The sequence below is a fragment of the Anser anser genome, assembly GCF_964211835.1.
Source record: "Anser anser genome assembly, chromosome: 25".
Taxonomy (NCBI): Eukaryota; Metazoa; Chordata; class Aves; order Anseriformes; family Anatidae; genus Anser; species Anser anser.
Window position 1 is genome coordinate 691534 of NC_139746.1, and position 22645 is coordinate 714178.

At 58.4% G+C, this 22645-nt stretch overlaps 2 protein-coding genes across 2 annotated transcripts; one reads left to right on the plus strand and one right to left on the minus strand.

The window, feature by feature from the left end:
- Positions 1 to 5536, minus strand: SHC2 (SHC adaptor protein 2; the record flags this gene model as incomplete). The annotated part of the gene is given in 13 exon segments (XM_083810612.1): positions 1 to 1211; positions 1295 to 1596; positions 1692 to 1853; positions 1977 to 2043; positions 2126 to 2306; positions 2428 to 2554; positions 2706 to 2757; positions 2937 to 2990; positions 3117 to 3236; positions 3423 to 3483; positions 3801 to 3871; positions 4866 to 5476; positions 5479 to 5536. Coding segments are annotated over 13 exon segments (1995 nt in total). The 3' UTR covers positions 1 to 1082.
- Positions 5537 to 9277: 3741 nt separating this feature from the next.
- Positions 9278 to 22549, plus strand: LOC310886416 (hippocampus abundant transcript 1 protein-like). The gene is made up of 12 exons (XM_083810948.1): positions 9278 to 9543; positions 11426 to 11521; positions 12757 to 12819; positions 13959 to 14086; positions 14555 to 14669; positions 15238 to 15456; positions 16186 to 16299; positions 16622 to 16693; positions 17110 to 17222; positions 17399 to 17496; positions 18069 to 18235; positions 18322 to 22549. Exons 1-12 carry the CDS (start codon positions 9460 to 9462, stop codon positions 18529 to 18531), a joined length of 1479 nt encoding a protein of 492 aa, XP_083667074.1. The 5' UTR covers positions 9278 to 9459; the 3' UTR covers positions 18532 to 22549.
- Positions 22550 to 22645: the final 96 nt, after the last annotated feature.

Below are 22645 nucleotides of genomic sequence, written 5' to 3' on the forward strand. Positions count from 1 at the left end.
CCTTGCTCATTTCCAGGTTTAATTAGAAACTTATCCCAAACAACAAACCCCAGAGACGCCAGAGGAGGGACCGTGAATGCCATAAAAACCTGCCAAAGCCCCACCTGGGGGGTCCCAGGGCTGGGGCCGCCTCTCCCCCCGCCACCCCAGCATCTCAGGCTCGGCTCTGCCCCGCAGCAACTCGGTCCTGCCCCCCCCGGGGGCTGTGCAGGGCTGCAGGGGCTCCGTGGGTGCTGCGGCGTGGCCGCTCCTGGTGAGAAGGCGACTGGAAGCGTGAGACCCACAGGAAAATCCAGCAGCGCCGGCTCCAAGAGGTGCTTGTGCCCAGCCCCGCCAGGCAGAGCCCAACAGGGACACAGTCCCGACGGGTGGGGGCACCCCAATGTCCTTCCAGAGTGGGGACCGAGGCAGGACTTGGGTCCTGAGCAGCAGTGCTGGCGAGAGGCATTGCTCTCCACGCGGGGGCCACTGCCCCAGCAGCCCCTCGCATACCTGCATGCACACACACACACGTGCACACGCTCACACACACGTGCACACGCTCACACACACGTGCACGCATGCACACACACGTGCACGCATGCACACACACACACACACAGCCTGCTCGCCCCATCTCACCCCAGAAGCCCAGGGACGAGGCTCCCAGCAGCAGCCACCCCCCTCTGCTCCACGTCCCTTGCGCCAGGACGCCGCCAGCTGCGGGGCGCTGGGCTGGGGGTGTCAGGGGCGGGGGGCACGTGGGCAGGGCAGGGCTGGCACTGCCTGGCCCAGGGCCGGGGCAGTCCCCCGGGCAGAACCGACTGCTTCACCCCAGCACGTCCCTGCGCTGTCCCCAGCCGCTGAGCGCAATAAATGTCCGGGTGTCCGCGGGGCAAGGGGCCCCGTGCGGATGATGGAGGGGAGGTGGCGGGGATGGGGGGACGAGGGTGGGACAGTGGGGCCCTTGGAGGTGGGCACCACGAGGCCCCTGAAGACAGGCACGAGCAGAGGAGGGGGTGCAGAAGAGCCTTGGCTTTGCCCCGGGCTGGGACGAGTCTGGCGCCAGGGGGCCGGGCCGAGGGCTCACGTACCCCCCAGCATCACTGCTTCCTGCGGACAACCTGGCGGAGGTGCAGCTCACTCTCTGCGGCCACGATGGGCTGCTCGTTCTGCCGGTGGTGGCTGATGAGGTGGCTGATGCTCTCAAAGAGCACGTCCTTGGTCCTCACCTGGGGCCGGGGCAGAGCAGCCCTGAAGCCCCAGGCAGCTGCCCCCCACCCCATCGCCCCCGTCCCGGTCCCCCTGCCCTTACCACGCCCTCGGGATCCACCAGCAGCAGGTGCTTGGGCTGCCCGCAGTGCATGCCCGTCAGGACGTACTGCCCCGGGTTGGTGATGCTGTCCCGCACCAGGAAATCCCCGTCCATCTGCAGGAGCTTCTCGGCGTCCCGACGGCTCATCTTCCCGTGGTACCACGGCTCCCGCCTCAGCTGCTCCTCCGTGGGGGCGATGGGAGCTTTCCGCGTGGGGGGGCTCGGCCACTGGTCCTCAATCGGGGGGCTGCTGCCGCCCCCTGCTATGCACTCGTGGAGCTTCAGGGCGTCTTCAAAAGGCCCTGCAGGAGCCAGGATGGGGCCGTCGGGGCCGTCACCACTCTGGGACATGATGCCAGGCCCCAGCATGGCGCCCGGCCCCAGCCCGCCAGCTTACTCATATCAAAGAGGTCCTTTTTGGGACTCTCCTCCAGTGCTCTGCAAGCGGTGTCTGGCTCCCGCGTGTCCAGGCTCTGTGTGTTCACGTACATGTGCTCCTCGTAGTCCCGCGGCCCCAGGGGGTGCCCGTCCGCCTGCAGGTACCCGTCGCAGGGCTGGCCTGCGGGGACCGGGCATCACCGCCGGGCACAGCAGGGTCCCCTCTGCAGCCCCCACGGGACCCCGCCTGCCCCGACGTCCCCAGCACCCTCCTGCGGCCACAGCCCCCCGCGGCGGTACCCACCCTGGCTCTCCAGGTCCCAGGGCGGTCCCGGCTGGCTGCTCTGCTCTCTCCTGGGTGCTAAACCGCCCTGGGGAGAGGAGACAGCGAGGGCATCGGGGGGGCCACCCCCGGCCCCTCACCGCAGGGCCGGCAGCGGCCCTGAGGCTCACCTGGCTGGCAGGGCTGGAGCTGGGGGGCTGGACGCGGACATGGCCCAGGAGCGTGCTGTGCCGGAGCCGGGAGTCGATGAGCCCCCCCGGGGGTGGCTCCTTGCCCGGGATGCTGTTGTAGTAGTCGTGCTCACCCGCCTCGTCGTCCTCCCCCCACGCCGACTCCTCCATCCCCAGCACCCTGCACAGGACGTGGCGGGAGCAGAGGCAGCTTGGGGACACCCTGCCCAGCCCGGCCCCGCTCCTGGCAAGGACGGGGACGCCCAGCCCGGCCCCGGCGCCCAGGCCAGCCACAGCCCTACCTGTCTGGGGGCACCACCACCTTGGGGGGGCTGTGCAGGTACTGCTTGAAGCGCAGCTCGAAGGCCTGTCCCACCGTGTTGATGACGCTCTGTGCCAGCCCGTCGCAGCACTCCAGGATGTGGCAAGCTGCGGACAGACGGACAGACGGACGGATTGAGGCTTCTCCCGTGCCCCCAGCAGCTCCTCGGATAGCCCCAAGCTGCCCCTCACCCCCCACTGAGGGACACCGCCCCCAGCCCAGCTCATCCCTCCTCCGTGCCCCAGGGGCCAGCGTCACCTCTCTGGTTGATGGGGTCCTTGGCGACGTAGGCAACGTAGTCCGTGGTGTCCTGGGGGCACAGAGGGTGCTCAGGGCCTGCGCCCCCTTGCTGCATGGCGAGTGGGGCCAGGGCTACCGGGGGGCCTCAGCCCCACGGACCGGGTTGCCCCCCCGTTTCGGCTCAGGGCAGCCCCATGTCCCCGCTCCCCAAGCAGGGAGCCGAGGGGGGCTGTGGCAAGAGAGCCTCACCGTGTCCCCGCCGGAGGCGAAGGAGATGGACTGCATGTGGTGGTTGGCAATGATCTGTGGGCACGGCCGCCGTGGGGTTACTGGGGGGGCTGCCTGCCCCCGCTTGGCAGCAGGAGCTGAGGCTGGAGGCAGAGGGCTGGGATGGGGCCGGAGGCCGCGTCCCCTGTGCCCGGCTCTCACCTGGCGCGTGGTGGGGATCATGAGGTTCAGGCCATCAACGGAGATGTTGACGGCGATGCTCATGCCTGCGAAGCGGAGGTTGCTCTTGCCCAGGATGGAGAAGAGGGCTTTGTTGGGAGCCTGCGGGGGAGAGGAGGGTGGGGGCAATGCAGCCCCCCAGGACCAGGCTTCCCGGGGTGGAGGAGGCAGAGGGGGTGCCCGAGAGACCCCAGGCTCTGCGCTGCGATCAGAGCCAGCAGCCCAGCACCCTGCCCGCAGCCCTGGCCCTGGGCGAGCAGAGAAGGATGGGCCCGGGAGGAGACTCACCTTCTTCTTCCAGATGCCCTTCACGCCCGGCACTGCCTCGTACAGTCTGTTGATGGCTTCCCTGCAAGCCCCGAGTCCCGCAGCGTTACCGCTGCAGACCCCAGCCCCTTCCCAGCTGCCTCCCCTCCCCACAGCTCTGGGGACCACCAGTCCCAGGCTCCTGCAGCATCCCCCAGCCTCCCCTGGTGTCATGGGGCTGTCGGTTCGTCCTCCCAGCTGGGGCCACCTCCCTTCTCCTCTTTCCGCCCATCGATCTGCGGCAGAGCCCTTTGCCGCATCGCTGCCCCTGGCCCAGCGTGAGGCATGCAGGGCCCCCCAGCCTCGGCCCAGTCCCCCTGTCTCCACAGGGCCCGGGCGGGGGCAGCAGCGGGGCCCCACCTGGTGACCTGTGTCCGGGTATTGAAGTCGAGGGACCTCATGGAGCGTAGCACCTCGATGCACCCCATGTACTGCAGGGAGGGAGGGAGGGAGGTCAGGGCAGTCTCTGGCTGCCGTCACCAGCCCCGTGCAGGCGAGGGAGAGGAGAGCAGAGGAGCTGGGAGCCAGGGACAAGGCCCCCGTCGGCCCCAGCCCCAGGGTTCTCATGCACAGCGCCGTTTCGCCCCCCACCCCAAAACGTCCAGCTGCCACACTGCGTGCCCAGACCCCACGCTGAGACCCAGCAAACTCATCCGGGTGCCAGGGCTCCAACTGCCCCGACAGGGGCTGATGGCAGCCATGTCCCGGGGCAGGCCCCCCCTGGCCTGGAAAGCCCCCAGCCTGACCCGGCCCCGTGTCATCCTTCACAAGCCATGCCAGACAGTGCGGGCAGCGTGACGGGGCTGCTACGTGACGGCAGAAGGGGCCGCGGGCTGTGCGGGCGCGTCCGCTGCCAGCCCAGGCATCCCTCCGCAGAGCCGCTGGGTCAGGGCACCCCCACGACGCTGCCCCATCACCCCGGCCCCCTGCAGCTTTGTACAGGAGGGGGTGGCTGCCAGGGTCCCACCCCGTGCCCACAGAGCTGAGCCTCTGGATGGGGGAAACTGAGGCTCAGCAGAGCCATGGGGCGGCCGCCCTGGACAAGGGCGGAGGATCCCCGGCTCTGCCCTCAGCCCAGCCTTGTGCAGCGCGCCTGGTCCAGAGCCAGGCTTGCAGCTGCAGCCAAGGCTGCCGGAGGCCTCTGGGCCCCCCGAGCGTTTCCAGGGCCCCGCGCTGAGGATGGAGGCCGGGGGGAGGCCGGAGGGAGGCCGGGCCACGGGGTCCCGCCGGGCATCGGGGTCCCGCCGGGCATCGGGGTCCCGCCGGGCATCGCCCAGGTCGCGGGACGCCGGCCGCGGGGGAGCGGCACCGCGGGGCTCCAGGGGTCCCCCGGGACGGGCATCGCGGGACGCGTGCCCTGGGTGCCCGGGGGCGAGGGGGGGCTCCCGGGAGCCCCCGGGGCGGAGCGGGGCCGGCGGCACTTACCCTGACGATGTAGGAGACGCCGGGCCCCAGCACCCGCTCGTCGGGGTGCAGCCAGCCCTGCGCCGGCTTGCTGATGAAGCTGCCCTTGCGGTTCCACTCCTCGCCGCCCGGCCGGGCCCCCTCCGCCCGCGCCGCCTTCCTGGCGGCCCCGGCCCCGCCGCGCAGCCGGCTCAGCCCCGGCAGCGAGCAGGGCGCCGAGCAGCCGGGCTCGCAGGCGCCCAGCACCGCCGCCAGGCTGGACGGGGCCCCCCCGGGCTCCGCGGCGCCCCCCGGCCGGGCCGGCGAGAGCTCCTTGCTGGAGCCCGAGGGGCTGCGGCTGAGGAAGCCGCCGGGGCCGGGGAACTTCCACTGGGGCATCCTGGGCAGCAGCATGCAGAACGTGGTGCCGGCCTCCGGCTCCTCGCCCGCCGCCGGGCACGGCTGCGCCAGCCCCGGGGCGGGAGCCGGCACCGGCACCGGCACCGGGGCCGGGGCCGGCATGGGGGCGGCCCTCAGCGGCTCGTCGCGGAACCGGTCATACTTGGGCTCGGGGAGCATGCCCTGCCCCGCACCGCCCGGCGCTCCGCCGCCGCCGCCGCCGCCGCCGCCCGGGGCGAGCGCCCCGCTCCGCTCCGCGCCGCCGCCGCCCGCCCCCCGCCCGCTCCCCCGGGGCCGCCAAGCGCTGATGTCATGGAGCGAGCGCTCCGCCGCCCGCCCCCGGCCCCCCCGAGCATCCCCCAGCATCCCCGCCTCCCGCCCGCCCCTGCAGCCCCCGCCCGCCCCGCTCCGGCCCCCCCCGCGTTCCCCCCCCCCCGCGCCCCTCCGCGGTGGGACCCCCAAAACGGGCAGGGGTCGTCCCCGCGCCCGGTCCCGCTTGGGGCCGGCCGGGCTCTTCCCTGCACGGCCCAGGGCGCCCGTGCCGGCCGACAGAGCCCCAGGCACGGCTTCGTGCTGGGGGGGCACCCCGTGTCGGGGGCACCCCGACCCCGCTGGCTGCAGCCCCCTGGGCTCGCAGGGCAGCCGCTGCCACCACCGGCCCCGCCGGGTCCCGGCCTCACCGCGGGGTGTGCGGGGCAGGGGAGGGACGCACGGCTCACGCGTGGCAATCAGCTTGAGCGGTGAGCAGGAGACTTCCGGAAAGGGCCAGCAGCCCCCAGCCGATGCCTTCGGCTGCAACAGGGACATTTTGTCCATTTTTCTACATCTTCATCATCAGGAAGCGTCTGCGGGGCGCCTGGGGCTGCCTGGGGGGTGGGGGGCTGCGGGAGGCTTTGCTGCACAATGGGGCTGGCCTATTTCTGCGCCTCCCAACCCAGTGGTCTTATTCACTCTGATTTTGTCTGCCTCCAAAGCCAGGTCTGGCTCCCGCTTGTTTATATCTGTCTGGAGGGCTCAGGCAGTAAAAAGCACAATCATTTTCTTGCTTCTCTGCCAGTATCTGCAGCAAGCAGGGAAAGAGAGAGAGAGAGAAAAAAAAAATCTTAAAGGGACTTTCTGACCTCAGAACAATCAAGTAACACTCCCCTCCTCCAGCCTTGAGGCTGCTGCTTTTTTTCCAGGGATTCAAAGGACTCAGACCTCTTGTCGAGCCTGGCATCAGCCCACGACATCCACCCACAGCAGAGGCAGAGGGACACGAGCCCCGTCTACACGAGGCAGCGGGGCACTGCGCCATGCCGGGGGCTCTCAGCATGACTCTCGTACGCCGGGGACCGAGCCCAGAGCCGCCTCTTTGCTTCGAGAGCACCCTCGGCTGCCGTTTTTTCTCCTCTGCCTTTCCATTTGCACGGCTGGAAAGTTCCTTTGCTGCGGATGCCGCCCGCCTGCTCCAGCCTAGGGCATGGGGCCGTGGGGGTCCTCAGCCCCCACCTGCAGCTGCTTGGCTGCCTCTGTGCCCCGGGGGCTTCACGTGCGTGCAGCCCACCCCAGCCCACCCCAGCCAGGCCGTAACGCCCAGCTCCGGCCCCACGGCCCCGTGTTCCCGCTGGGCCTCTCGAGGGTGAGCTCCGACCCGCTTCGCCTGTGCGGGATGCTCTGCGGCAGAGGGGGCCCGGCGGCGGCCCTGCCCTCGGCCCTGCACAAACACAACCCGAGCCTCCCCTGGGGCCTGCAGTGCCCTGGGCAACGCGCGGCCGCCTTTGTCTTGCCTCCTCCTTGCTGTCTCCTGCTCCCTGGCAGGTGATGGGGTGAAAGCCAGTAATTGCTCTAAGTGCAATCAATAAATCAAGGTAATAGAATTACATTTGCTGTTGCCATATTAGGAACCGCTTCTCTTCTCTCAGCCTCTCTCCGCCCTCCTTGTTTTTGTTTTTAAACTGCTGCACAGCGCTGCAACAAGCTGGGCTCCTGCGTGCTCCCGGGGTGGCTCCAGCCCGGACCCAGCAGGGCTCGGTCCCCACAGACCCTGCCCGGGGCGGGCGGCTCCTGGCACACGCGAGGTCCTGTGAAGGTCACCAGCATTTTACCACACACCCCGTGCAGAGTGCTGTGGGGATGGGGGGAGCGTGGGGGGCACGCCAGCCTGGTGCTGCAGCTGTGGAGGAACAATTGCCCCACAGCACTGCGGCCGGGCCCTGGGGCTTGGAGCTGCCGCACCGCAGCCAGCACGGCCCCACGCAGCCAGCACGGCCCCACACAGCCAACATGGCCCCACAGCCCCCCCATGCAGCCAGCACAGCCCCCACAGCCCCCACACGGCTGCAGCCCGCGGGAGCTCAGGCTGCTCCCCTCTCCTGTGCAGGTCCCCGGTGGCCAGGGGATTATTTTCATCTCATTTGCAGCTGGTCTCAGGCTCTGGGGAGTTAGCTTTGCATCAAGGGCTTTCCCTCAGGCTGCTTTTAATCATTACTTGAAGGCAAGCCTCCAGGAGCCAAGATTGGATCATAGCCTCATGCTGGCACAAGGGAGCATCTCGTCACCCCACAACCCTGCGGGGAGGGTCCTGCCCTGCCTTGGGGCCCCCCAGGCTGCCCTGGCCACCACGTCCAGCGCTGGGGACAAGCCCTGGGGGACATGCCAGGGCTCTGAGCAGGCAGGGCTGATTTCCACCTCTCAGAGGATGTGGCTGCAGCCTTTGTGTCATGGCAGAGCTGCTGGGCAAGTGCCCTGAGAGCGCCTGCAGGGCCGTGCTTCTGCCCCGCACCGCTCCCGCGGCCCCAGAACAGGAGCGGTGCAGGGGTGAGTGGGAGGAGCAGTGCTGGCGCCCCGCTCTGCCACTGCCTGCAATTTGCATAACTTTTCTGAGCTGTGCCTAATTAATCTCCTTACACCTCTGGCACCGCATTATGGGAATCGACATAAAGCACTCTCCAATCCATGAAGGATTAATTAGGAGAGGAGGACACGTGCGCACACAGCCGAACATGCAAGCGGCATTGCTGATCCTTGGCAGCACCGAGCCCAGGGCTGCGGCTGCCGCTGTCTCCCCGGCGGCGGGCTCGGGGTGAGAGGGGCTGGCACCCTGCCCGGCAGCGCCCAGCTGCCGCCATCCCCTCAATGTGCGGCGAGGGCAGATCCAGCGGCATGGCAGTGCTGGAGCGAGTGCCCGGGATCCGTGGTGGCACCCACCTGCGCGGCGGGCAGGGCCCCTGCGTGGGGTTGTTCTGTGGCGTGCACCGGGCACACAGAGGGCGAGGAGCAGGCAGCCCCATGTTTCCCCACCCCAGGAGGGGTGCAAGCGCCAAGCACGCGGTTCCGAGGGCTGCGTGCACGGGACACGGAGCGGGGCTGGGCGTGCTCAGGGACGGGTCTGCAGCCCCGCAGGGCAACGAGCCACGGGCATGGGCTGGGCCTGCACAGCACGGACAGCACGGGCACGAGGGGCACACGGCCGGGGGCCCTGGGCAGGGCCAGAGCCGTGCAGGGCTGGTGTGTGTCGGGCACGGTGTGTCGGGCACGGTGTGTCGGGCACAGTGTGTCGGGCACGGTGTGTCGGGCACGGTGTGTTGGGCACGGTGTGTTGTGCAAGCTGGGGGGCACCGGGAGAGGCGGGCCCTGCAGGACCCCGAGTCCCACAAGGCGGGCAGCAGGGGCCGTGACAGGAGCTGCCCCCGCTTCGTTTCCCTGTCGGGGAGCGGAGGGAACGCGAGGCCATCGCCCCCCGCTCTCCCCTTGGCCCCAGGGACCCCAGGTAAAATGGCGGCCGCCGGCGGTCACGGGGGGGGTACACCTCCCGGCATGCCCCGCGCCCCGCCGCGGCCCCCAGCGGCCCTGCCCGCCGCATCCCGTCGTGCCTCGCGCCGCCCCCTCGGCAGGTGCCGCGGCGTCACAGCCCCGGCGGGACGGCACCGCCCCCCCGCCGCTCCTGGCCAATCGGCCGGCCGGCGGCGGGCCGAGCAGCCAATGGGACGCGGGGGCGCGGCGCGCGGCGGCGGGACGCCGGAAGCGCTCGGCGCCGCCATCGTGCGGGCGGTGGGGGCGCGGCCGCGGGGTGGGCGGGGCCTGCGGGCCGGGCCGGGCCGGGCCTCCCTCGGCCTCCGCCGCCCTCCGCCGCCAGCCCCGGGCCTGGAGCTCCCCCCCCGCCCCCCCGCGGGGCCCGGCCGGTCCCGGCGCGTCCCGCCGCGGGGAGGATGGGGCAGCCGCGGCGGCCGGGTAACGGCAGCGGCCCGGCGGCGCCATGACCGGCGAGAAGAAGAAGAAGAAGCGGCTCAACCGCAGCGTGCTGCTGGCCAAGAAGATCGTCATCCGCGACGGGGCCGGCGTGAGTGGCGGGGGGCAGGGACCGGGGCCGGGGTGGGCCGCTGAGCCCCCGGGGCGGCCACACGGCCCCGGGGCGGCCGCTCTGCGCCTGCCGCCGGGCCACGGCGTGGCCCCGAGGCCGCCCGCCCGCGGCCGCGTGCTCCGGTGCCGGTGCTCGGTAGCGCCCCGAGCGGAGCGAGCTGCCCCCGCCCCGCCCGGCGCATCGGGCCGCTCCGGGAGCCCCGGGCCCGCTCGGTGCGGGGGCAGCTGCCCCGCGTGTGTGAGGACCGCCGCGAGGAGGAGGCAGCGGCGGGCGGCTGGGACCGGGCGGAGCTGGGCCCGGTCCGCGCCTTCCCCTGCACAGCCCGGTGTTCGGTCGCTGCCCTGCCGGAAACGTGGGAAACGTGCGCTTGGTCGGGAGGGGCCGGAGAGGGGCGGTGAGGGGGGGAGGAGGGCTCCGCTCCCCTCTGCAGAGCGGTCCTGAGGCCAGTGGAGCAAGGGCGTGACGGCACCGTGCCTAATCGCCGGCCTCGTGCCGCCCCGGTTCTTCTCCCCCCGCTAGGGATCTGCTCCTGCTAACGGCCGGTCCCCCCCGCGCAGGGAGCCGCTCGTGCCAGAGCTGTTGACTTGTTTCTTAGGCAGCCCGTCCGTGGGAGGCAGTTCTAATGGAATCCGTGCACGTACGCGGCGTCTCAGCAGAGCAGCTTCCTTCCCTCGCTGCCTTCTCTCGGTTCCCAGCGAGCTGGTGGCTGCATCGGTTCTCTGAAACGCGGCGTGGGTCTGTCAGAACCTGGGGGTTTGGGCTGGGGGAGAGATTGCTCTTCACGTGCCGAGTTCCTTCAGTTCCTGCCCCTGGGTATCTGTCAGTGGTGAACGCAGGAGGTAAGGTGCCGGTAAAGGTGCTTCTTTGGTCTGGTGCCGTAAATAATTCCTGTATCAAGAGCACAACGTAGAGGCGTTAGTCACTTGTGAGGAAGTTAATGGAAAAGTCCGTTCCCTTGGCCTGGAGGAAATGCCCCTGGACGTGAGGTTTGCCGTACCAGAGCCAAGATCCATTTGGGTCTGAGATTTGTGCGGCTGATGGAAGTTTGTTTTTAACTCCTGGATACTCTTCAAGTCGCTGGGAGCTGTCTGAATTGCTGGGGTGGTTTCATCAATTATGCATCAGGGCAAGGACACGCTTCTTGTTGAGTTCAAATCATCAGTGCTACCACGAGGAATTGGTTCCTGTAGAGCAGCACGTTGTGCTACTGAACGTTTGGTCCGTGCAGTTCCCCGATGTAATTCAACTGAAACTTGGGTGCTTTGTTCGGTGATTTGTGTTCCTCGCGAGCCCGTGACTTCGCAGGCGTGTCCTGCGCGGCTGCAGGAAGCCTTCTGGGTGGGCAGCCGGGGCTGGGTGAAGTGAGAACAAGCGCTGCCCTAGAAGTGCTGTGAGATCTTTAAGGAAAGAAAGTTAGACGAGGCCTTGAGGGGTTTTGCGTTGTTTTCATTTGGTTTTTAACTGATCCGAGGACTTTGCCTTTCCCACCGTGCCGGACGCCTTCCTAAACTCCTGGAGTCTCTTTGCGCATGCTGCTGTCAAAATACGCACGGGTGGAGGGATGAAAGGGTGGTGGGTTCAGTCACCTTTAGGGAAAGCTCAGCGGTATCAAAGATGCTAATCCTTAGGAGGGGCGGGGAGGAAGGAAAAAAAACACAAAACCAGTTGGCTTTGTAGGAGAGGCAGGGACTGGTAGAGCCCAGAAGGAGAGGAGAGAGGCTGCAGCGTGCGTTTGTCTTCGCCAGCGGTGAATCACCTCGAGGATAGCCTGGGTCAGAGCTGGCATTTAAGTGTCCAACCACACGTCTCAAGTCCCAGGCCAGGACGTGTGCGTTTTTTAATGATGAGCTTTGTTTTGCAGCGACAGGGGATCGGAGAGCCCAGCGTGTACCATGCGGTGGTGGTGATTTTCCTGGAGTTCTTTGCCTGGGGCTTACTGACCACTCCGATGCTAACGGTGAGTGGGTCTCCGTGGGGGCACTGCCTCTTGCTGGCATGAGTTCGCCTTGGGATGCCGAGGGTGAAGGTAGGGATGTAGGCCTTTGGAGTTAGGAAGTACAAATCAAGATGTAGTGGATTGTACCAGACTTTTTTTCCTGTTGAAGTTATAGTTGTAGTTTTTTTTCTTTTCTTAATGGTTCTGGGCAATTCTATCCTCGTTTATTCCTGCTTAACTTGGAGTAAAGCACGAGTTTGACTTTTGAAAGCTTTTGGAGGATTTCGATGAAGGAGGACTGACAGATCTGAAAATCCTGAAATTACTAGCACTTTTTTATAATGTACTGCTATTTATCACTTTTTTAGGTATTTAAAAAGTAAAAGTGCATGTGAGAGCTTAATGAAAGGAAGCTGAGCGAGGCTTTGACTTCTTAACCAAAGACCGTACCTTTTGCCCTACACTGGCACTCCACATCCCGTACCTCTGGTTTTCGTTGAACCACCACCACCACAGTCCGGGCTGTTGAAGCACAGAGATGATTTCCCTGCAGTTACCGGCCACATCAGGTCGTGCTCCCTCCGTGAGGTCCCATCACTGACTCGCTCAGGACTTACTAGTTGTGATTAGCACAGGCAAGCAAAGGCAACTCTGCAGTTCAGCACAGGGGGATGGTTTTAGCAAAGAGGCGTGAAGTCCCATCGCAGGTCCCAGGCTTTGGTTAAGAAGCTGGAAACTTCCGAGTGGGCAACTTCAGGAAAAATTCTCAGCTTTTTGAATTTGTTTTCTGCTGGTGGTACGGCAGCTCGTGTTCAAGTCTAATGTGCCGTGCACATTTTTAAACTGACCTCTGATACCTGGGTAACTACACAAAAGGAGTCTCTGTTGCTTATGTAAAGAGATGTATATGTTTAGAGATAGCTAATGGTAGCTTAGTAGTGTAAAATGTAAATCAAACAGGTAGTACAAAAGTGGGAGAGAAGAACAGAAAAGTTTTGTGGTCATATGAAGTAAACAGTGGGAAATCCGATGGAACAGGGATAGAGAAAGGGATGTTTCAAATAATCTTAGCTTTGCCCAAGCGATCTGGAATACTTTACAGACCAGAGAGGTGAGGTAGAGCTCCACGTGGAGGTGCGGCAGTAGGGTGCTCCTTGCTGTTCTCTTACAGGCTTCTGGCTGTCAGGTGCCTGCAGCAGTGGGTAGGTACCTTGCAAAAGTTGCTCTTTCTTTTTTTTTTTTTTTCTCGCCCCTAGGTCTTGCACCAGACTTTTCCTCAGCATACGTTCCTGATGAATGGCCTGATTCATGGAGTCAAGGTAAAGAATTTTCCTTCTGCTATTACAGGCACCTGTAATGAAGTCTAACCAGTGCTTGGGCTCGCATGTAGTCTGAGATGAATGCGAGGAGGGACAGGTCATTATAATCTGTGTCATTTGCTGATGTCAACCAGTGTTTGATGTACATATTTCAGTGTGGATTGTTCACTGCCAATCCTAATGGAAAACGAAGAGTTGATAGAGCATAAAAATTGGGTAGCTCGTGTAGCTGATCTTACAGCATTAAGTGTGCTGTTTGTTAGTGTGGGTTTGGGACTATAGCAGCTGTGTGTTTCAGCTGAAAATATTCTAAATCAGCATGAGATCAGCCTTGTACTGGGGAGAATCACAAAACAAAAATCAATGACATCTGAACTGACTGGTTAATAGAAGCTGAACTAAGCTGGCCTCACTGGGCTCTCTCCAAGCGAAGCAGGAGTATGCTGTGGTACGGTAGGTGGACACGGTGGTTTGAACTAGGCAGGCATTCCCAGAGCAGAATTCAAGGCAACCGCCGTGAACAAGCAGTAGCCACGCGTTCTGACTCAGGAGCATGGCAAGACAGGTTTCTGGGCCCTGGTTCAGGCAAAACGATCTCAAAAATGGCTTCGGAGAGGTTTGCTTAGATGTGAGTTTGGCACGTCCTGATACACGTAAAGGCTCTTCCCTGCCTGTTTCAGGTCTGAAAGACGTCGAAAGGCATTGAACAATTTTATTTGTGCTTAATGGCCTTGGCCAGGTCTGTCTTATCTCCAGCTATGAGAAAAAGCTTTCCCTAGAACCGTAGCAGATGTTAATGTGATGGAGCTGTGCCAGCATCTTTTTAGGTACTGGCAGGGTGACTCCCTGCTGCACAAGTGTGCATGGGAAGACCACAGCTGCAGGCTGAGCAGCTGCAGAGAGCGGGAAGTGATTGGGGTATTTAGCAGCCTCTACCTGATCGAGGAGTTTTTTCTCATTAGAAGGGTGCAAGCAGTTTAATGAACTGTTAGTTTTGGTAACGTTGCCTGCTTGTAGAAAATAAGAATGGATTGTCTCCTCTTATTTGTATCTCCAGATGAAATCTTCAAAAGCTCTTGCTGTCAACAATCAGAATTTGACTAGGGGGTTTCTCTCTGTCATTCTGTCTCTTTTTTTAGGGTTTGCTTTCTTTTCTAAGTGCCCCACTGATTGGTGCTCTCTCTGATGTCTGGGGCAGGAAATCCTTCCTCCTCCTCACTGTCTTCTTTACATGTGCGCCAATTCCCCTTATGAAGATCAGTCCATGGTGAGTTTGCTCTTGTTACAACCGAGAGGTTCTTAGAAGAAGAGAGAGTGTGAAGCTGAATGATGGAGGATTTGCTGGTGTTGCATTTGGGGATGAGATGGAAGTGTCTGTCCCGTGGAGAAGGAGCCTGGGCACGTCCCCTTTCCTCAGCCTGGAGAAGGATTCACGTGCCCAGTTCCACCAGAGGGTTCGGTTTCAGGAAGAAAGTCTTTCTTACCTCACCTGCTGTCTGTTCTCCTAATGGGTGTGTTATCACTATCAAGGAATGTTTCCTTCCTGAGCCGTGCCATAAAATAAGAGGAAAATAGGCCATAGAACTTCATAGGCTGCGAGACTGAAGCTCAGTGTTACTGAACGCTTTGTGATGCAATGAAATAGGATGGACTGAAGGAAGAATACGGGAGAGGCGGGTGTAGACTCCATCGGGTGTTTGGTCTCTAACTTTGCCTTTGGTAACGTCTCTTTCAGGTGGTATTTTGCTGTCATTTCCATGTCTGGAGTCTTTGCTGTCACATTTTCTGTGATTTTTGCCTACGTTGCTGATATCACACAGGAGCATGAGCGCAGCACGGCGTATGGCTTGGTAAGGGGCTAAACAACGGGCTTGTCTCTTGAAGGAAACACCTGGGGCTTCGCGGTTAGGAGCGGTATAAAACTAGGCTGGGATACTTACCGACAACAAGCCTGAGCACAGTATCTGCTACAAGATGATATGCACTTCACTAATAATACAGTCTCCCTGTTCTCATTTCTCTGTGACTGAGCACTGAGAGAGTGAGCTAATTCCTCCGAGATCTGAGTCCTAGTCATATCGTTGCCTGGCCTTTAAACCAACCTGGTCTGTCAGCTTCTCTGCACCACTGAAGAGGTCAGGCTGCGATGCCAGCATGTGTACCAGCAGCCTGTGATCGTGCCCTTCCTGTAGGGCTATTGAAAGTACTGGATATGAATTGTTAGGTTAGCTTTAATTGCCCTTTGCTAGAACTTACCCTAGATTGCACCAAGAGAACGTGCCGTCTTCCTGTGTACAGGAGTCCCGGTCCACCTAGATTATCTCCATCAAAGATGCCAAAATTAAAACCCTCGGGTTACTGTGGAGGAGCAAATAGGCTCTACGAAGAACAGGCTGTATTAATTTTTTATGCTTCCAGGTGTCAGCCACGTTTGCTGCTAGTCTGGTCACGAGCCCAGCCATCGGCGCATACCTTTCCCAAGCCTATGGTGATACCCTGGTGGTTGTGCTGGCTTCAGGTGTTGCTTTGCTGGATATTGGTTTCATCCTACTGGCTGTGCCAGAATCCCTGCCAGAAGAGATGCGCCCCGTCTCCTGGGGAGCTCCAATCTCTTGGGAACAAGCAGACCCATTTGCTGTAAGTAGTCTTGCTGCTGAATTTCTGCACTCTGGTAATATTTGTAGGTGCTTTAGTTCTGCTATTTCTCTCAAATGAAAGATGAATTCCACAAAAGGTGAAGGCAAACACTCTGCACCCTTGACAGAGTTAAATTGCACACGTCTAAAGTTGTGTAGCAGCTTCTACCTGACCTAATGTAGCTACAGAACATCTAACAGCAGCTCCAGAAGTCCTAAAGCAAGAGCATTTCTTGGTGGAAATGTGCCAATGTTTTGAACACAAGTTCTTTTACTCAGTAGTAGGATTGTGTCAGGAGAAGTCTTGTGTGTTCCTGGCTTTTTCGGACCCTTGCTAATGATGATGAACTTTGCAGTTTCACCTCACCTCTGTTTGCTTGGAAGATTATGTTGGCAGTCTGAGGGAGGAAAAAATGGTGATCAAAAGTACTTGACTATATATCTAAGAAAATGAAAGGTAAAAATTCCTCGTTCCGGGGTGTAGGTTGATGTAATTTTAATATCTGGTCTAGTGTGTTGTGACAGTGTTCACATATTCACCTGAAATGCTGGGCAATCTTTGCTGTTTATGAGCACAAGGTGTTTATGGGGGGCTCTTCTAAACGAGCAGGTCTGGTCTCGTTCAAGCGTTTACTTCTTGGATATAAGATGATAGCTTAAACACTTTTGCTTTCTCTGTACCTGGAAAATATGTAATGGTTTTAACTTTTTTTTCTCCCCTTTTCTATAGTCCTTGAGGAAAGTGGGTCAGGATTCTACAGTGCTGCTTATCTGTATCACCGTCTTTCTCTCCTACCTTCCTGAAGCTGGCCAGTACTCCAGTTTTTTCCTGTACCTGCGACAGGTCAGTCCCTTGTGATAAGGGAAGGCTCTGAATGCAGAAACCTGGCCTAGAAGTATTGTCTGAGCTGCATGTACACAAGAACCTAGTCTTGGCAAATAGCTTGGTAAAGCTGAAACCATAATTAATAGTGACATGTTCTAGCTTTCCTAAAAAACGTGACCGCTTTGTAGGCATTTTATTCCAGTGAGGTAATGGAACGTACAGTTGTTTAATGTTTAATCTGATAAGCCATGTCAATAAATGTTAGTGACATTGGTGGAATGGCTTCTGTTGCATGGTACAAATCTCTTGCCTGAAAAGTCCCTTTTTGGCCCTTTTACAGGTCATTGGTTTTTCCTCTGAGACTGTGGCAGCCTTTATTGGTGTAGTTGGAATTCTCTCTATACTGGCTCAGGTGAGAAGCAATGTCTGTCTGTGCTCTAACAGTCTGGTTGTGAGAGTGTCTGAAGCTTCTGATAACGGGCGCGGGTGGCTTCTCAAAATCCCTCTGGCCACACAGGCATCACCAGTGCCACGCACAGGTACCTGCGGTCCCTCTGTTCTTGTCTTTTGGACGTAGCTGTTGTTGCTGAATACCGAACTGTGGTGAACTGTGAAGTGGCCCTGCATTGCTCTGTAAAACTCCATAGATTGCGCTCTGACTGCCATAAAAAGGACTGGGCTGGTTTCTATCACGATGTTGTTGGAACGGAGGAGTGCGCGTGCATGATAGATGGCAGCAGGAGTTCCTTGATTCCCGTCCTCTTGTCTTCCGGCGTTGTCATCTCTCTGCACTTACTTTGAAAGCACCTATTTTTCTTTTGCTTCCAGACAGTAGTGTTGGGAATTCTCATGCGTTCGATAGGAAATAAAAACACCATCCTACTGGGACTAGGCTTCCAGATCCTGCAGCTTGCCTGGTATGGCTTCGGATCACAGCCTTGGTAAGCGTTTGCCAACGTTTGTTTACTGGCGTGTGCGGGTTTCTCCCTCGGTGCCTCCATGGCTCTGTGACAGGTCCCTGTCCCCCGCCAGAGGGAGATGCTGCTTCGCGTGCGGTGCTGGTCTGCAGCTGCTCGTTGGCAGCCTGCCTCCTGACTGCTGCCTCTTTCTCTCCAAGGATGATGTGGGCAGCAGGGGCCGTGGCTGCCATGTCCAGCATCACCTTCCCGGCCATCAGTGCCATGGTGTCTAGGAATGCAGACCCTGACCAACAGGGTAAGTAACTGATGATTTGTCTAACGGGCAAGCTCATCCCAGCAGCACTTCAGATCACAAGTGTTCTACTTCTTCGCATCGGTGGCGGAGGGGCAGGCAGTAATGTTTGTGCCAGCTGTAGACTATTTCTATATACTTGGTGGCAATGACACTGCCTTGTCTTTGGCTGTAGCTGGTGCTTTGGGAAGGAATTCTTAACTTATGCATGTAGATGTTCAGGGTCGCCTGGCAGGGGTAGGGAGGAGACTGCTGTTTGATCATTTACCTGCTTCGCATTTTGACCCTGAGTCCTCCAGCCCGGCTGTGTTAAACTCCAACTCAGCTAGAAGTTCTTGCTGATGTGCCCATGTTTGTTTTATTGTAGAAAGTAACAAGCACAGCATTACTTATTTTTTGTAAAACCTGGTATCGTGCTAAACTAATTGCCAGCTCACCACTTCATCTGTAGTGTGTGTGACAATCTAGACCTGAATGTTTGGTACTGTCTTTAAGTATGTAAACACCCTTAAATAAAACAAGTATCTTCAGAAAGCTGGAGGCAAATCTGTTTTTTTCCCTCACTCTGTCCCCAGGTGTAGTGCAGGGGATGATCACTGGAATTCGGGGTCTGTGTAATGGCCTGGGGCCAGCTCTCTATGGCTTTGTCTTCTATCTCTTCCATGTTGAGCTGAATGAAATGGCTGAGGTGGAAACTTTGGGTAAGGCCTCCAAACCTAACATGGCCAACCCGACGGATGAGGTAACCGGTTCAGCTCTATCATTTGGTTTGTTGGGCTGCTTCTTCCTTGCTTTAAGCATTAATCGTTTCTCTGTTTTGCCCTACAGAGCAGCATTATCCCAGGGCCTCCTTTCCTGTTTGGAGCCTGTTCTGTCCTACTGTCGCTCCTGGTGGCCTTGTTCATCCCGGAACACAACCTTGCACTGAGATCAGGCAGCCACAAGAAACACAGTAACGGTGCCCAGACCCATGCCCACAGCCCGCAGGCTGGAGGCTCGGATGGCAAGGAGCCCCTGCTGGAGGACAGCAGCGTATGAGGTTGGGAGAGGAGGACCTGGCTTGCGTCTCAACTCCAGATCGAGGATGGACTTAGCCGGTTGGGGCCTGGGGAGAGAGGGTGGGAGGCGAGAAGAAACGAGGTAACAGACTGTACCACTAACAGCTCATGAGAAGGGAAAGGGTTTCCCTTCAAGCCAAATATACCCAGCTGGTGCAAAAACGGAATTGTATCATCTGGTGCGGATGGAAAGGGGAGATGCTGAACTGCTCCGCATGAAGGGATAGCTGTTTAAAGCAAACCTGCCCTTGTCGTGAACACTGAACTTCACGGTGTGACCTGCCAAATACTCAGCTCGCCAGTGAAAAATTAAGGAGCTAGCATTGTCTTTGTTCTAATGTGAACTAACTCATGTGCCAGCCAGAATAAAACAAGGCATCTGTTACATGCCCCCGTCCCCTTATGTAACTGGTACTTGCTGCTGATCCCATCACAGCCGAGCTGGCTAACCTCAGCACGGGAGAGGCTTGGAAGCTGTTACGCAGTATAAGCAGCCCATGCTCTGATAATACACCAGTAAAAACTGTGTGCATGTGTGAAGAAAGACAGCGTAGCCAACACCTGCAAGTAGATCCTCGCTCCTTGAGGATGTGTTGAGTTTGTCCGTTCTGGTCCAAGCGATGCTTAGACAAGAAATTGGTTCTGTTCTTAGTTCACAAGGGAGAAGGGGCAGATGATAGAGGCAATTTTATGAATTACAAATGCTTAGATGGTCAGCAACGTTTGTATTTCTGGTTGGTGGGTTCACTTGGTTTGGTTTTTGTTAGTGCTGTAACATTTGTCTGTCGCTACCTCCGGAGGCGTAGGTAGAAGGATTTTTTGGAAACCTTTTTGCGGAACTGGAAAGGTTGTTTAGAAAATAGTTCTTTGAAAGGCTGGAGGAACAAGCAAACTCTGCTAAGCACTTTGTTAAAGCGTGGCTTCCTGAGAGAAAGGTCAGGGAAGTAGCTGTTGAGCACTTTTTTTAAAGCACGTTGATTTTTTTTTTTTCTCCAGACTCTTGCCATCTTGATATTACGTAATGAGTGTGGTTTGTTTTTCTCGGTCCAAAAGAGCCTGTCGATGATTGCAATTGATTTGAATTTGCAGGTTTGGATTCCATGTAGCATTTTTGAGCCTGCTCTGAAGGCTTGCGTTTTGTTGAAAAATGAAATCGCAACCTCTGCTGCAGGGTTCAGCTCAGTTTAGAAAGAGCAGCAGATACTTGAACTTGAGTGGTATGGAGGGAGCTAAGGCAAATGTATAGGGAAACTTTGGTTGTTTATAGATGCACAGAGATACTGAAGTGGGCAGAAAACAGTTGTTCTCGTTTGAGTGAGATCAGAAGTAATGGCATTGAGCAGTCATTGGGGAGGTAAAGGCCAAACTGGGAACACTTAAGAAATTAGTTGCTAAGGGAATTGAGGGTACAGTGGCCAAAAATAGTCCTGTCTCATCGTGCGATATGTGTAGCAGCTGCCAAGTTCTCTGGTGGGGATCGATTCTCTGTAGGTTCAGGACAGGTAATTTAAAGGAGAAAGGCCAAAAGGAAGCACTGACTTCATGTCTTGGTTCTTTGCAAATGGGCGATTGTGGCCGGTGCTGTGCCTGTGCAGGACTGACTACAAATGCCATTTGCCTCTGGATTTAATGAAAAATGGCAGCCGGATAACCCTGAAGATCTCAATGCCCTCAGGCACAGCAGGCACGAGTGTGGGGACCAGCGCTATTAGTTCCCTTCTGCTGGGCTGCCTGCCCCAAGAATGTACAGGGCACACGAGCTCTGGGGTGTTCTCAGCTTCTGACCTCTTCTGTGAGCTTGTCAGAGGGAGCCTGTTACTGCCGGCCTTGGGCAGATGGAGATCTGCAATTTTCGTGTATGTCCCTTAAAAGCCTGTCAGATACTCACAGTGTAGAATCCCTGCTTGCCTGGACTGGGCTGAATTAATAGCGTGTTGTCTGCGTACCAATTGTCTGGACCAGTTAGTCATTGGAGGTGGACGTTTAAGTGAAGCAATTCATGTTTTGTTTATCGCTAACTTTGGCTGGTACCCAGATCCTGTAATCAGAACGGTAAGAGTAGGTTATGGCCGTGCAGAGAGCAGCTCCCTCGGACATGAGGGTTTGCTTACGTGGATCTGTTTCTGGGGCTGGAGAATAGAGCTAGCAGGAGGTCTCAGTGCGTGTTGGGGATTGCGGTGTTCTCCAGCTCGTTGTGGTGATGCCCCACATCTCCAGAGCTAACTGGGATGGGCTGCACTGCGTGTGCACAGCAGACTCCTTTCCCAAAGAACACCCAGTCACATGAACTAGGCAACAGTCCCACCTCTATTGCTCACAGAAACAGCTTTTTTAGGCTGGAGTTTCACCGAGTAAATCTGGCCATTCATTTATTTGCACTGTATTAAAATGAACTGAAGTAGTTTTGTCCCTCACACGCAAACGAAGTGAAATGAAACACTGAATAGTTACCTCATGCACACTGAGGCACTCAGCTTCACGGGTAAAATATAGTGGAACGTTACAAAAAAGACGAGCATAATTTATATATTATAAGGTATATAGATATATATTTTTAAAAGTCCTTTCCTTTATTTAATAGTTTATCGAGACAGATGCATTTCTAATCTCATTCCCTTTGTCACCGCTGCTGCTGCCGGCAGCGCCTCAGCTCTCGCTCCCTTCAAGCAGCAGAACGGACCGGGCGAGCTCCGCTCCTTGGTCCTCTTCTGTCACGACGAGATGTTGGAGTTCCCAGCGGCGCTGACGTCCTCAGCACATGAGTAGCTGGCCTGAGGTGTTCTGGGACGCTTCTGCAGCCCCCCAGCCTGGGGCCAGAAGATGCTGCAGGTTCCCGAGGCGTCTCTTGGCTGCAGGCTGGCTGTTGGAGAGGCTCCACCTCTGAGGAGGTCTCTTCACCTGCCCCGTCTGCCCTGGTGCGCCTCCGCAGCGCAGAAGGAGTGCGGAAGGGACTGCGTCACGTAGTCACGCTGCAGGGCAGGTAGCGGCGTGGAGGTGACTCGTGCTGGGGCAGCACAGGGCCGGCTCGCGCGGGAGAAGCTGCGTCCTCCTGAGCCCCCAGAGCCCACGGTGCTGAGCACCTGCGCTGGAGACGGGGCTGCCCGTGGCAGCGGGGCTGCTCGCCTTCCCTAGAGATGTCACTTGCATGGGCGCTGGAAGTGGGCAGGGATTTGTTTCCGCGTTTCTGGAGTTCCTTTCCCTTTGTTTGGTGGGGGCCCCTTAGCCCCACGCAACTCCTCTCCCCGTTAGGCGTAGGGACGTGACCCACCATTCTGCCTTGTGAGTGTGAGAGAAGGACTTGGGCCAAGCTGTGGCAGAGCTGAAGTTACTGGACCCGAATGAAGAATCTCTCTAATTCTGAAGGGCTGGTAATTCTGCAGCGTCACGCGGGGAGACTGGAAAACCTGTACAGAGCGCTCAGCTAGCATTGCCAAGTTTTGTTACTTTATACGAAAACGCAACTTTTTTAAGGGCCTTTTCTGAAAATCCCCTTGATCTGCAGTGTAACGCCTGAGCCTGGCTGTTCGTCGTCGGTACCCCAGACTTGGGCTGCAGTGAGCTGAAATTCAGGTCAGTAACAGCAATGCCCCAAACACAAGGCAAAAATGGGCTTAATTGCCCTTCCTCTGCAGCTCCACTGCTAATGGCAGCAGCTCAAGGGAGTTTAAAAATTGATCTTGTTGCATTAAACAAACTGAACACATTAAACCATTGCTTTCCCTTCTGCCATTACTTTTGCAAATTAGTAACTTTTTACTTGTTTTTATTCTTTGCACTTGAATGGCTGCTAACGTTTTATCATCTTTATACAGTGGGGGCATGTGGCAAGCCCGCGTTCACTGAAGAATGGCTCTCTCTGAAGTTTGTTTACTATTGCGTGCGTTTCTGTATCTTTTTTAAGCTAACAATGGAATGTATTTATTTGAGTTCAAATTGTGTTTAGAACTGGCTAATCTCTCCCTCCGACGGATTATTTATTAAACTGCTTCTTTCCTGTTGTGTTGAAGCTCTCTGTTCTGATCGGTTTCCCCTGCCCGTGTTACCAGGCGGCTGTTCAAGCCAGCCTCGTGCTTCTGAGCCACGACCCTGCTGCT

Coding starts and splice junctions, on each gene's coding strand:
- LOC310886416 (XM_083810948.1), top strand. CDS start 9,460: ATGACCGGCGAGAAGAAGAAGAAGAAGCGGCTCAACCGCAGCGTGCTG. Junction 12,820..13,958: donor GCCTGATTCATGGAGTCAAG/GTAAAGAATTTT, acceptor CTCTTTTTTTAG/GGTTTGCTTTCTTTTCTAAG. Junction 18,236..18,321: donor TGGCCAACCCGACGGATGAG/GTAACCGGTTCA, acceptor TTTGCCCTACAG/AGCAGCATTATCCCAGGGCC.